The sequence below is a fragment of the Alligator sinensis genome, unplaced genomic scaffold, assembly GCF_000455745.1.
Source record: "Alligator sinensis unplaced genomic scaffold, ASM45574v1 scaffold13_1, whole genome shotgun sequence".
NCBI lineage: Eukaryota > Metazoa > Chordata > Crocodylia > Alligatoridae > Alligator > Alligator sinensis.
In genome coordinates, this window is record NW_005841909.1 from 1,946,525 (window position 1) to 1,961,250 (window position 14,726).

The 14,726-nt window shown below is 43.8% G+C and overlaps 1 protein-coding gene across 1 annotated transcript in view; it reads right to left on the reverse strand.

The window, feature by feature from the left end:
- The window catches only part of KCNH5 (potassium voltage-gated channel subfamily H member 5), a 229,694-nt gene that overhangs the window by 41,092 nt on the left and 173,876 nt on the right, over nucleotides 1–14,726 (reverse strand). The window contains exon 10 of the mRNA XM_014517429.2: nucleotides 877–1,073. Within this exon, the coding sequence (XP_014372915.1) occupies nucleotides 877–1,073 (197 nt within the window). The remainder of the gene's footprint in view (nucleotides 1–876; nucleotides 1,074–14,726) is intronic.

The following is a 14,726-nucleotide window of genomic DNA, read 5'->3' on the forward strand; positions in this document are numbered from 1 at the left end:
TAGCTTGGATGTAACTTCAGATGAGATGCCTTAGGTGCAGCAAGAGAAAAAAATCCATTTTGGCTGTAAAAGGATCTCAGTTAATGCTCAGTAATCTATAAATCATTGTTATGAGATTTCTGTATGCAAATCAAAGTTATATGACCCTCATCAATCTTAAGGAAACCTCCATAAAGATTAAATTCTGCAGCCGCAATGCGAATTAAAGGATTCTTTAACCTGTTTTCGAGATACGTTGGTATAGCTAATTAATTTTTAGATGGAGTGTTCTTTGAAAGGATTAATGGACAGTGAGCTTTGCTGATTGATTATGAAATGAGAAGGAGGGTTTTTAAAAAAGAGCTGGGAATGTAAAGGCACTATCAGGCTTTATTAACCTTGTCATATTAAAATTCTAATTTGTGAACTGCGAGATGCAAGTATTAAAATAATACTTTTGCAGGGTACAGCTTATTTATTTAACATGAATAACTTCCTCACAGTTAGTCCACATGACAGAGCCTCTGATAGGGATTTCAGTAGGCAAAGGACCAAAGGGCATCTTGCATAAATTGAGCACGTGGAGGCTACTGGACTATAAAACATAGCTACATCCAAGTTGTGACAGAAAAAATGAGAGAAGAAAAGAAAAAGAAAAAAAAGTGTAATCCACATGTCACCCTGAGAGGGCAGTTCTGCTTTGCTGCAAATTTATGGGTAGCTTTTATTGAGCCTTCATTAAGGCACAGCTGCAGCATTTACTGATAGCCTAGTTAATCTGCACTGACCTGAAAACATCAAGGCTAAATCTGGGATTGCTATTTGCCATGAAGACTCTGTGGTGTGTCTGCAACCACTCTACCCCAGGAATGGTGAAAAGTAGACCGAGTGCCTTACCCGTTTCCTCAAATTGCAGGTGAGAGTGAGATTCCTCGAAAAGGAGTTTGCAAAAGCCGTGTAAAAGTCCAAAACTTTAAGCAAGGCTTCCCGCTTAATAATATGTAAATCGCAGTAAGTCAGTGCCCGTACATTGGCACAGGCATGAGCCAGTGTAGTTTCCTTCCAGAAGATGTCACCAAACACATCGCCTTTACCTGAAAAAGCAGGACAGATTTGTTAAAGCATGCCACTTGCAAAGGAATGGTCAGCAAACCAATTATTTTCTCCCTTCATTTCTCTTAGTCCCCAATTATCCTGACCGTAGGTTTTCATTCAGCAAAACACTTGAATATTTTTTAAAAACACCTTTTAAACCTTGCCTGCTATATTTAAAAAAAACCCAGGTTTTTAAAAGTACTGAGATATTGCTCCACTCAGTATTGCGAAGCATAAGAGCCAGATGTTCAAAGGTGTTTAAACATTTGAAGATACATATTACTGGCCACTGGTTTTTCAAAAGCTTTTGCACAAGTCAGGCCCCACAATCTATTGCATTTAATGCATGTTAGGAACCAAAGCTTTTTAGAAGCTTTGGAAAAACCCATTAGACACCAACCTGCATCTTTCAGTGCCTAAATGCTTTTAAAAGTCTGTCTCTATATGATTTGGGAGGCTCATCTGCATTAAAAGTCAATGGGACTGAGGCTCCTAAGTACCTAATACCATGTCCACACAGTACACTTACTCTGCTTCAAAGCAGCGTCCTCGTGCTCACTGTGCTGCTCACAGTGGGCATCTTCCTAAACCAGAAGTAGTGTTGCCATGTCTGTGTGGTACCGCAAGTATACTCATTAGCAGGCAGTGGGCTAATTAGCACTGTCACTCCGGAGTGGTAATTGGCTCACTTGAAGTGTCACACAGACATTTCATATGGCATGGCACAGTGGTGCACTGTGTTTGAGGAGTCTATGCTGGAGCACAGTGAATGTCATGTAGACATGGCCTAAATCACTTTTGAATATAAGTCTTAGGTTCCTAAGCCATTTGGGCCTTGCCATGCTGAGCAAAGAAATGCCAAATTCCTATATTAAAAGCCCTGGGTCTTAGACATTTAGAGAGTCAAGGCCCACTGACTTGCAATGAGTCTTAGGCTCCCCAAGTGCCTCAGCGCCAAATTTTCAAATGGACTGAAGCACTGTTTTACCCTTAAGGTGCCCTTAAGATGAGGACAGGCACTCATTAGGATTTATAAACATGCTATCTGCCTAATTCCCGTTGTTTTCAAACACCATTAAGTGTTTATCTATCCTTCAGGCATCTAAAGACCTTTGAAAAACCTGACCCTATGCTCCTTTTGAAACAGGGATTTTGAGCACATTTGCATATTTGATCTGTGGGCTCCCAAACAGGAATGTTCACGCTGCCACCAATGCTATGACTGCAGCGTAGTGTATACACACCCAGCTTCTCTGGAAGCTAGCTTGCTTGGAGGCTCTTATCAGCGCAGCTCTGAGAAGTGCAAAACCCTGCTGGGGCGGTGTGACTATTCTAGCCTGCACTGACCTCCACACTGCAGTGGCTCCAATGTTATCAAGACTCAAGCTAGGAAGTTTCAAGCACACACAGTTATATGGGCAAGAACTGTAGCCCTACTTTGGTCCTATTGTATGCAGAGGCTTGGTAAAATTGAACTGAAGAGATTTTGAAAATGTTACCCAGTGACAAACTTAAGCACCTGCTGTAGTGCTTTCCTGGATCAGGGCTTCACTACAGCATCTAACCGTGAGAGCTGATCAAACTACTGAGACGGCATTTGCTCCTTTTAGGCTACCAAATCATTTACACCTAATGAACTAATCAAAGTAGATATCTATATAGACAGATAGAAAGATAGATATGGATATATATAGATACATTATGTGTGTGTGTGTATAGATAGATAGATAGATAGATGGATGCATGTAGGTGTATATAAATTAACACCTTTTATGAGCTGAAGCTCACGATCAGCTCATGAAAGCATGAGCTCGCTCAATCTATCTATCTACCTACCTACCTACTTTGATGAATCTATAAGGTAAAAAATCTACCTGCCTTCTATTCGACTTCAGATGGACATGGCTAAATACTCCGTCTACCAAATCATTCACAAGGTGACCCTGATTCCTGTGGCTGTACTTTCTGGACGTTAGTTTTTGGTATACTGTTTTAATAAATAATTTTCTGTTTGCAAGTGGGCTGTGGAATTGATCATCTAAATTACATTACCTTTTTTTCTATTCCATTACTGAATGAGTAGTTTTATTTTTTAACAGGGAACAAGTAAATGATAAACTGTACAACACATATTTAAATGAATGCTGCTTCTAAATATTCCTAAATTCCTAAAATTCAGGAAATTTTAGGATTTGGGAACATTTTTGAGAACCTCCAATGGTCATTAGAAACCTTGGAAATAATAAAGAGTATGCTTTATGAAATACAGTGAATAGAACGCTACGTTTCTCATTGAATATATTTATTTAACAAAATTCTGCTGTTTGAGCAAATCTACTAATATTTAGGTTGTATATTTCCATTTGATGTAAATGGAGTGATTTTTCAAGATGGAATTTTAATAATTATATGAATTACAATACTTTTCATAGACTCAATCAGGTTTGGGGCCACTTTGGGATGCACACAATATGATCAGATACACAATCTACTCCCTGTCATAGATGCTATCTAATACAGGTATTTCTTAGCACTTTTAGAACATGGAACCAATTTAATCTCATTTCCAGTAATATTTAATGCACTTAGGAGCTAGGCTTCCAAAACAGAGTCTGGTCACAAGCCACTGCTCAAATTATTCATTTTATTAAGTTGCAAAGTGATATGATAGATAAAGTTCTGCACAAAAGAAAGTCCATGCAATAGATAAAAGCTGGTGTTATAACAAGTGTCACAAGATATCTTGTTTACTGAAAACCAGAGAGGCGGTAGATTAGAAGGAGAGATGTGCAAAACTGGTCATCCCATTTCAAGAAAGGATATCGCAGAAGTAGAGGACATTCAGAGAAGGGTGAAAATAATGATTAAGAGCATCAAACACTAGTGATTTTCTACCAAAAGGGGATATGGTAGCAATACATAAAATGTCTAATGGTCTCTAGAGAATATAAACCAGGATCTTCTGTTCTCCCATAATAAAAAAATAAGACAATCAAGGAAATCAAAAGTGGGGGAATTCAGAAATGATAAAAGGAAATGTGCAATTAAACAGTGGAACTGATTGTGCAGGAAGTCAGAGGCTAAAAACTTATCACATTTAAAATAGGGGTTGCACACATATAGATATATCAGTGGTTTCCAGTCATAATTAATGACAATACACTTGGGAAACCTTGAGTTTCAGGGTTTCAGGGATTCTGTAATGACTAGACATCAGCATGAGACCGAAGGCATTGACAGACATAACATCTGAAGCACTTTAAGTGCCTCCGAAGTTCTGCAAAAAGTGAGGGTACAATGTACATGGCCAGTGAAGTGCTTCAAAAATGGCTGTTCTGGTCCAAAAACAAACCTAGAAAGCCCATGAAGTTATGAAGCACTTCATGCACTGTTTGCTAGGGCTGTGCAAAATTTCACCAGCTGTTTCGATTTGACACTGTTTCAACTCATTTAGAGCTCGAAACAGTGAAATCGAATCAAAACGAAGGGCTTCAAAACAGTCTTGAAACAAAACGAGGCTAGTCAAAATGTTTTGAAAGTTTTTAAACATTTTGAGTTTTGAAGCAGCCAGCAGCCAGGTGGTGGGAGACAGGGGAGAACCAGGCTACGCTGCCAGGGGCTCTGCAGCCCCATGTGGCTCACCCCGGAGCACAGCCCTGGCTCTCCCTGCCTCCCAGGGCTGGGCTGCAGGAAGCCGATCACAGCACAGGGGAAGGGAACTGAGCCCAGGCTCAGTTCCCCCCCATCCCCTCCCTCAGTGTTGCGATTGGGCTGGGGAAGGGAACTGAGCCCAATTGTTCAGTTCCCCTCCCCGGTCCTATGATCAGGCTGGGGATAGGAACTCAGCCCACCTGGACTGAGTTCCTTTCCCCAGCCCGACTGCAGCGCTGGGGAGGACAACTAAGTGATCAGGCTCAGTTCCCTTCCCCAGCTCCCCTGTCCCAGACTGCAGCACCCAGCTTCCCTCTCTCATCTGGCAGGTAGATCAGGGGCCCACAGCCCTGGGAGGACTGGCACAGCCCCCACAGCCCTTCCAGGGTTGCGGGGCCCGATCTGCCTGCCGGATGAGAGAGGCTTCCCCATTATAGCGAATGGGCGAAACGTTGAAACAGCATCACTGTTTTGATAAAGCGAAACGGAACAGTGGTTTCAAACTGAAATGAAATTCAAAATGAAATGCTGTTCCGTTGAAACCTCTAAACTCAAGCTGAAACAGAACGGTGCTGTTTCACACAGCCTTCCTGTTTGCACATCTTATGTAGGACACATCCTCCTGTGTCTTTGTCCACTGATGGAGTGGGTGCTATAGTTTTCTCCAAAGCATCTAGAACTAGCTACCATCAGGGGCAGTATGTTGGAGTACAAGAAATCTCAGGTTTAATCCAGATTGGCAGTTCCACTGTTTTATGTAATATCCATCTAGACAGTGGCAGAAAAAGGTAGCACTTTGATGCCAATTTAATGTTATTCAATGCAAAAAAGACCAACCTCAATTTGGAAGCCCTACAAACAACATAGGCCGTGTGTAGACAAAACAAGAGGCGTGTGTGCACAACACTTTAAAGCAGGTTAAATGCTTTTGCACCACTTTAATGGTATCAGTGTTTGCATGCCTCGGTGGCATATTGCGCATTAATTCCAGCTGCTGTAGGAAATTTGGTGGTGTAATGCACCTTAAATGACTTGGGACGTAGCAAACTAAAACTCCTTTGAGGCTCCTACAGCCGTGGAGCGAAGCACCGGGCTCCGTGCAGCTCCGCGGCTCTGCAGGAAGCCCTGCAGGCAGCCTGGCACCAGCCTGGGAAAGCAGGCTCCGCCCAAGAAAAGCGGCGAGCCTGATCTTTTTTTTCCTGCCCTGGAGCCTGCCTGCCTGCCTGAGCTGCGCGGGGGACTGGTGCTTTCCTCCACGGCTGTGGTGCTCCCCTGAGACCACCCAAGCTGGGTGCCTGCATGTGGGTTCTGCCTGGGGGAGGAGGGGGCTGCTGCCGCAGAGGGAAGCACCAGCCCTGCCCGCAGCCCAGGGACCGCTCCACGCGCTGACAGCCTGCCCTCCCCTCCCCACTGGAGGGGCAGGTAACTGTGGGGGGTGTGCAAAACACGGGGATTTAATCAGCCCTAAATTGAAGCGGTGTTTTTTAAAACCCACCACTTCAATTTAGGGCCCCCGTTTCATCTGCACACGCCCATTTTTCTTTTAAGCATTTCATTTGATGTCTTTTTTTTCTTTAGACATTCAGAAGCTTGGAGGGGGAAAAAAGGGAGGAGAAAGAAACCAAAAATATGATGCAATTCAAAGTCTGAGAAAAAAATTGCCTCCACAAATCCTTGCAGAGCATGTAGTCACTGCAAATTGATGATGTCTGCATTTTACAAGGAGGATTTTTAGTTGTAGATTTTCTCTTCCAAAAGCTTATTACATTACCTGTGGCAGAGCCAGTTACAGATTAGGTCTGTGGCTAAGCACCAGGGCTGAGACTTTCAAAGGTATTTAGGTACCTAAAGATGCAGACAGGAACCTAATAGGATTTAGAAAAGCACCTAAGCAGGTTAGGACCCTCAGACATCTAACCTACTTAGGTACTTCTGGAAATCCACTAGCCACCTAGATGTATGCTTAGCCACCTAAATGTCTCTGAAAATCTGGCCTTAAATTATCATGGATGGGGCTAACCACATATATCATGTTAAGTATGCATTTACACACTTACTAAATTGGGGCTAGAAGGCCTGATTCTGTGGACATTTGTGTATGTGAAAAGCTATTCTTGTGCAAAGTGATATGCATAATTATTTGTGGGTTTGGATCCTTTAATGATGGTTCTGACTACTGATAATGATTAAGTGGTGGTGCGGGGAACGCATCGATGTAACCAAATCTGCTTTCATTTAATTGCATTTCTAGCAATACATTTGAATTAGCCTCTCAGCAGAACTCATCAGCATTGCTCTAAGGTAGTCAAACTACTTCTTGTTCAGGAGGTGCAGGCAACACAGAGGAGGTTGGACTCGACGACTTTTGACATCCTTCCAACCCTATGGGCATTTATACATGTGACAGACCTGTGCTCCAACACGTGCTAATTAGCACACATCAGAGCAGACTTGATTAATCGAGTCTGCAGCGAGTCTGCTGGAGCGTGCTGATTAGCGCACTCCAGCAGCCTCCACGTCTTGTATGGCAACAGGGGCATTTTAACTAACGCTTGTTGAACAAGCTTTAGTTAAAGCTCCCCCGCCATCATTTTGAAGTGTGGGATGATGAATACACATGACACTGCAGGCACTTTAATTGCAGCAGCTCCCCTCCACCCTGATATGATGCTACTTAGCATCATAGCTGAGTTATATAAACCTACCCTAAGACTCCTGTGGGGCCTAGTCAGGAAGATATGCTGAAAGCCCATCCAGCTAATGCACTGATTTTAGCACAAATTACAAGAGCTACTGTCACTTCCGTTCAGAAATACAGCTGGAGGAGGAGCAGGTGCTGGCCTTTCCCATAATAGATGGACTGCTGTGTAGAAAGGCATCTGAGAGCCATGGGGCCAGAGGCCAGAAAGAGAGTAAGCAAGAAGTGTGATTTTGTAGCCTACCCATAAGGGCATTTCTCTGCAAGTCCTGGTTCTGGGGCCTGCTTAGGCATTTTGCAATCAAGAGTCACTCATTAAAATACCTAAACAGTGTTGGGAACGTGTACCAGCACCCAGGACTCTCCTCTCCCAGGGGAAGGCTACTGAGTCATGGTTCCTCTTATTCTCTCTGACCCCTCTCTGCATCACTTTCACTGTAGCCTAACATCTATAGGGCAGGTAGGAAGTATCCTCCAGTCCACCCTAGCTTATAACCTGGTGACAAAGGTATTCTCCTTAGAGATGGAAGATGTGTATTGAAAGAAGTGGGATTGCAGACACATCCTCTTGACTGGCTGGGATAGGCACCCCCTCTCCCAGCAAGCTTGCTACTGTCCCATTTGTAGGTGCCTAATACTTCATATTTGTCATGCAAGGGCAAAGGTAAGTCCTCAGATTCATGAACTCCACTCCCAAAGTTGGGCACTGAAAAGAATGAGCATTATTATGCCTAAGACCCTTGGTGGATCTGGGTCTAGACATCTAATCCTCAACTCAAATCAACAGAAGTCTTTCCACTGATTTCAATAGCCTGTTGATCAGGCCCTGCACGGGGCATTATTTTGTAACTTGGTGTCTTATTTCCCCACGTGAAAGCTGATAAAGCAAGCATCCTGCTTTTTCTGATAATGCCTTTTAGCACCTGCCTCTTTCAAGACTTGCAACAGTTTCTTGGGGCAGTTTACAGCTTTACTCTGGAAGGAAAAACACTAGCAAAAGTAATATTACTTTCTGATAAAATTTACCTTAGTGTTCTTTTTGGTTTGGGGTTTTATTCCTGTCTGTGGAACTGGATGTGCATACTATTATTCAAGAAACCTTTGGAGGTTTGTAAAACATAACGCAGAACATTTATTTGGAGTGAACCTGCCTCTGATTTCCTTGCCTTTGTTTTATAGCAGATTTCTCCACTTTGGAATGGTCTTTCTACTGTCACAGATATTCTGAAGTCTGATGTTCAAGGGACCCTGTATTTTTTTTAAACAATGAAGGCCTCTATATTTTTTGAAACAATGAAAGTGAATAGCAAATACATGGTCCTGCTAATGTATTTTACAAAACAAGATAGCTCAAAGTAAATGTTTAATGCAGAGCATTAACTAATAATGTATGGTTTACCTAACGTACTGTTTTGAAGTTACCCTCAGCAGTTAATGGTCCTTGTCCATAACCACCGGTCAAAACCTCCTCTTTTTGACACACAAAGTGCCATTATATAATTTATTGAAAATAGTCCATTTTTTTCAATGTATAAAATTGCCTAATTTATTTGTTCTCTGTGATGTGCACTTGGCAAAATTGGAGCTCTGCTCTGAGTATCTACAGCCTACAACTGAAAGAAAGAGAATTTAACAATAGTAACTGTTATCATTTTCCTATCACAATAATAGGGAAATGTTTCTTCTCTTTGGAAATGTAAAGTAATACACATCAAATTAAAGGTAAGAGGATAAAAGCAATGGCTGTTTACTCAGAGTCCTGGTATAATGCTTCAAGTGCAATGCATCAAAAGTTTTGTATGACTGAATCATCATGAAGTAAATGAATAGATTGGCATTGTCTTTGTTGCAGTTTAGTAAAATCACAAACTGTAGTGGGTTCATCCAGAAGAGGTGAAGAGCCTATAAACATCTAGAATGGGGGTGGCATCAGGTAGGCCCAATCTTGGCATGTGATGGGCTGGGAGGGGCAGTGCCAGGCCTCTGGGACCCAATCCCAGTGGAGAGGGCTATGCCAGGCCTCCAGGAACCAACCCTGGAGGGAGGGCGCAGTGCCATGCCCCCTGGGACCAATCTGGTGGGAGGGGGCAGCATGTGAGGCCCCCAGGGACCATTCTAGGTGCATGAAGGCAGTTGCGGGTAGTGTCAGGCCCAGGGCCAGATCCTGGCATACAAGGCTCCATGTGGCTCATGGCCCAGCCCCACCCCATTCCTCTGACCCACAGGGCCAACAGGTTGAGCAACACTGGCCTAAAACAATCTTCAGAAGAAGAAAATACTCTGAGACTTCTTACATATCATATTTTCACCCCAGCCCATGGTGGAGTCTCCCCACTGCTCTGACAGCCTAATGGGGCCATTGCATTGGCAGCCATCAGTTGCAGGAGACCATGGAGATCATGCCTTTTGGTGAGTTACCAAATACCACCATAGCTTCTTGAGTGGCTGAGTCCAACGCATAACAAAGAGACCCTCCGGCAAGTTGTGCATACAAACTTGGTTGAGCTTGCACTGGCATATTGAGTATCATTTTGTCTTGCCTGCCTCTTCTGTAGCTCATCATTGACCACTCCATCTCGAAGCAACATAGGCCCTGCTTCATGGTGGCTTTCCACTCTCAGCAGTCCAAAGCGATTGATTCCCAGCATTGGCCATCGATGTGCAGCTCACAAAGGTTTTTCTTGCAAACATCAACAAAACAGAGTTTGGGCCGTCCAAGTTGATGCTTGCCAGTGGCCAGCTTACTGCAGAGTATGCTCTTGGGGATACATGCATCATACAACTGACATGTCCAAACCAACAGAGGTGTCTCTGTTTCAGAAGCATCAACAGACTGGGTATCTTGGCCTGTTCCAGAACAACCCCAGAAGCTGGAGATTTTTCACGCCATGTTATGCCCAGGATAGCTCAGAGACATCGAAGATGGAAACTGTTCAGTTTTCTCTTTCTTCCTTAGTATAAGGAGTCCATGTTTCACTGCCATACAAGAGAGAGCTAAGTATGCAAGTGCTTTAGAAGGACATCTTTGTCAACAGAGTGAGCACTCTGTTTTTTCCAAACTCTCTTTTGAAGTTTAGTCATGGCGTTGCTTGCCTTTCCAATGTGAGTATTAATTTTGGCTTCTGAGCCTAGATTTTGCGAGATGGTGGAGCCCAAGTAAATGATTTTTTCAACCACTTCCAGGTTTTCTTCATTTATTCTAACTTTGGGAGGGTGGTCAACTTGTTGACCCTTATTTTGGAGGGTGGTCAACTTGTTGACCTATTCCTACTGTTTTCTTTAGGCTAATGGTCAGACCGAAATCATCACAAGCATGAGAAAGGTGATCCATGAGACTCTGAATTCCTGCTTCTGAATGACTAACAATTGCTGTGTCATTGGCAAAGAGCATTTCAAACAATACTTCTCGGTTCTTAGTTTTTGCTTTGAGATGAGCAAGGTTAAAGAGTTTCTCATCAGATCTGGTCTACACATATACTCCTTCTGAACATAAAGTGACTGAAAATGGGAAAGCTCTCAAATCAGAATAGATAGCTTTGATATGCATTTTGCATTTGTGTCAATGACTAAACAAAGAAAAGGCATGTCAGGTCCTGATGTGTATGTGGTTCCTAGTGCTATATCATTTTCTGGGCTGGAAGAGAAAAACTGAAGGTCACAGTACTGTAACAGCATGTTGGTCAGAGCTGTAATTTTTTTCCTGGAACAACTATACTTCTACAACCCCAAAAGTGCACATAGTTCTAATGTTAAAAAAGGGCCTTGTGCCAGTATAGTTTTTTCTCTTCCTCTATAGGAATAGCTAAGTTTTAACACACGTTTAAACTGATAAAACTGTGTCCACACAATAGGGCTCTCACTGCTTTAACCATATCAGCAGAGTTAAATCAGCACAGCTTGCTTGTTTAGGATGAAGTTACACATTACACTTGGATCTTCCTAAATCCGTGGAATGTTAAGAGGTAAAGTTAACGCACAGCTCTGACTTGCCACTAGAAGGATGCATGGGTATGGCTAGGAGCCAGGATACCTGAACTCTATCCCTGCTCTGGGTGGGAGGTCATGGTGACTGGGTGGGGTGCATGCTGGGATGCTCTGGAGAAGTGCAAATTTCTCATTTTCTCTCATGGAGCAGACTGAAGTTACCCTAACACAAGCTAGGTAGCATGGTCCAGAGTTAACCTGGCGGGGCCTCTGATCAAGCATGCTCAGCTAGGCCAAGCACTAGGACCTATCATACCTGCCCCGATCCCTGGCTAATGAGACTGCCCAGTTTTCTGCAACCAGATTGGCAGCTGAAAGCACTGCTTACCCTTTTAAAGCATATCTGTAGCCTCAGGCTACAGGTGTGCCTTGGTACAGTCTTGGTGTATTCTGGCAAGCCTCCCATTCACTGTTCCTTCTGATTCTCCTGGCTCCGGACTTGACTTTGGCTTTTCCTGAATCTGACTTTGGATCTTCCCTGGACCTAGACACCAGCTCTGTGGCCCCTGGTTTCTGATGGTGGCTTGCTTCTCAGATAATGTCTCTTGGATTTTGCCTTTCACCCCTCCTGGAAATTGGTTCCCATGTTCTCTTGGCCCCTTTGACCTAGACCCCACCTTGAAGCTGTGGCAGTCTGTCCTCCTGCTTTGCTGACTCCCTAGTTGCTCCCAGTGACCTACCTGCAGGCCCAGCTGCCTGTGTCCTGACTGAAACCTCACACATATGGGTTTGATGAATGGACTCTAAGGTGGATAGAAAGCTGGCTGGAGTGTTGGGCTCAACAAGGAATAATCAATGGCTCAATGTCTAGCTGGCACCCAGTATGAAGTGGAGTGCCTCAGGGGCCAGTCCTGGGGCTGGTTTTCTTTGGTATCTTCATTAATGATCTGAAAGATAGGATGGATTGCACCCTCAGAAAGTCTGCAGATGACACCAAGCTGGGGAGTGTAGTAGATACACTGGAGAGTAGGGCCAGGATTCAGAGTGACCTAGACAAATTGGAGGATTGGGCCAAAAGAAATCTCATGAGGTTCAACAAGGACACATGCAAAGTCCTGCACTTAGGACATAACAATCCCATGCACTAGTACAGGCTAGGGACTGACTGACTGGGTAGCAGGTCTGCAAAAAAGGGCCTGGGGGTTATAGTGGACAATAATATGGACATGAGTCAGCAGTGTGCCCGTGTTGCCAAGAAGACTAACAGCATACTGGGCTGCACTGGAGGCATGTTGCCAGCATATAGCAATTATTCCACTCTGCCCTGGTGACACCACATCTGCAGTACTGTGTCCAGCTTTGGGCCCCCCACTGTAGAAAAGACGTGGACAAGTTGGAGAGAGTCCAGTGGAGAGTAACAAAAATGGTTTGGGGGCTGGGACACATGCCTTGTGAGGAGAGGTTGAGGAAACTGGGTTTATTTAGTCTAGAAAAGACAAGATAGAGAGGGGATTTAACAGTAACTTTCAACTACCTGAAGGGTGGTTTCAAAGAGGATGGAGCTTGACTGTTCTCAGTGATGGCAGATGGCAGAACAAGGAGCAATGGTCTCAAGTTGCAGCAAGGGAAGTTTAGGTTGGATATTAGGAAAAATGTCCTCTCTAGGAGAGTGGCAAAGCACTGGAAAAAGTTACCTAGAGCAGTGGTGGAATCTCCATCCTTGGAGGCTTTTATAGCCCAGTTGAACCAAGTCTTGACTGGGATGATATAGGTGGGGCTGGTCCTGCTTTGAGCAGGGTGTTGGACTAGATGTGACCTCCTGAAGTCCCTTCCAACCTGAATTTTCTATGATTCTATGATCTATGATAACCCTGCCTGCCTGCCCAACCAAAACTTTGAGATGCTTAGAGGGCACTTAGCATGAATTACTGAGCTTTAACATATAGACATTCATTTTTTAAGTTCCCTTAGTATGGTCTAAGCATAATGTGTAACTTCACCCTTAGACAAGACCCTGCTTGGAGCTTTCAGAAAGGAGCTATCCAAATTATTTGCTGGATTAAGCATGGCAGGCCATAAGGAGACAGCACAAGCATGCTTTTGTAAAATGTGTTCTGAGGTTAAATTTTAAAATAAAGAAATATTCCCATTTTTCAGAAGGAAACGTATTTCCCATATATCTAATTGGTAGTGACAGCATTTTAAAAAGCAAGTCTAAAATACAATCAGAGGCCTGATCGGTACTCACTCTGCGCTCAATAATAATGCTCCTGAGGAGGCATGCCCAACGGTGAAGACTGCCTTACTTAGTACTCACCTACGGGTATGAATAAGCACGTGCAGCCATGGTTATGCTGCTGTTGGTACCCAAAGTAACTCAAGTATGTCAATACAGGCTTCAAGCTCAGCTCTGATCACTGGGTAAACTACCCTGAGTGAAAGCTAAAAATCTGAAGAGGGGAACAAGTTTGTATCTTCTTTCCATAGGAGACAATCTCCCGCATAGCTCAGAGGGCGAATTTGAACATCGGGCAGGTGACACTGCTGGAACTACAGCTGTGAAAATTCATCAGCCACTTCCCAAAGGGGAAATAAGTGCTTCACATGCAGCCTAGAAACCACAGTAGCGGTTGATAAACTGTGAGAGGAAGTGGGTTATGTCTCCATGAATCTTTTAAGCCCCCATCCCAGCAGTCTACATTGTGGACCGAGAATGGCACGTGGACAAGGCTTTCCTTCTTAGCAGCTTTGGACAAGCCGTTCCTTCTATTAGTACCTGTTTGTTCACACAGGAAACAATATTCATGGAGCAAGCTCAGTCTCATCACACTTCAGCTGGACTTTCTCAGATGTTTCCTTTCAGCTGCTTTAAGTTTTAATCAGCTAAACACTAAATCTATGGCCCTCAGGTGTCAAAATATATGGCCTCCTCTTGCCAACTCAATGAGGCTGCAAACAGATGTAGCAATGCAGTGGCCGTGGATTTAAAAGGCATCTACAAACCTAGCAAGTCTTTGCCCCACAGAACAAATGTACAGGAAAATGAATGAATGAATTGGAGTTGGACCCAATCAAATAAAATATTAAAATGTAAGTGATCTGCTAACAAAAGCCCCATTCACAAAGGGCTTGGATGGCATTTACAGGAGGGTCCCTTGTCATCCAACGTCTGAGAAGGGCTGCAGAGGATATCTTGTCTTGTCAGGGGATGCGGTGTAACCCTGAACCCCTGGATACAAAGTGAAATCATAAGACGCTGAACCTGGTCACGTGCCAGTATAACTCCAGGAAGAAAACCCTGGTGTGCAGTAAAGTAAAGCTGAGTATCTATGGCACCACATCAACTGCAGGAAGTAGGTCTGCTCCCCTCAGGTTGCCT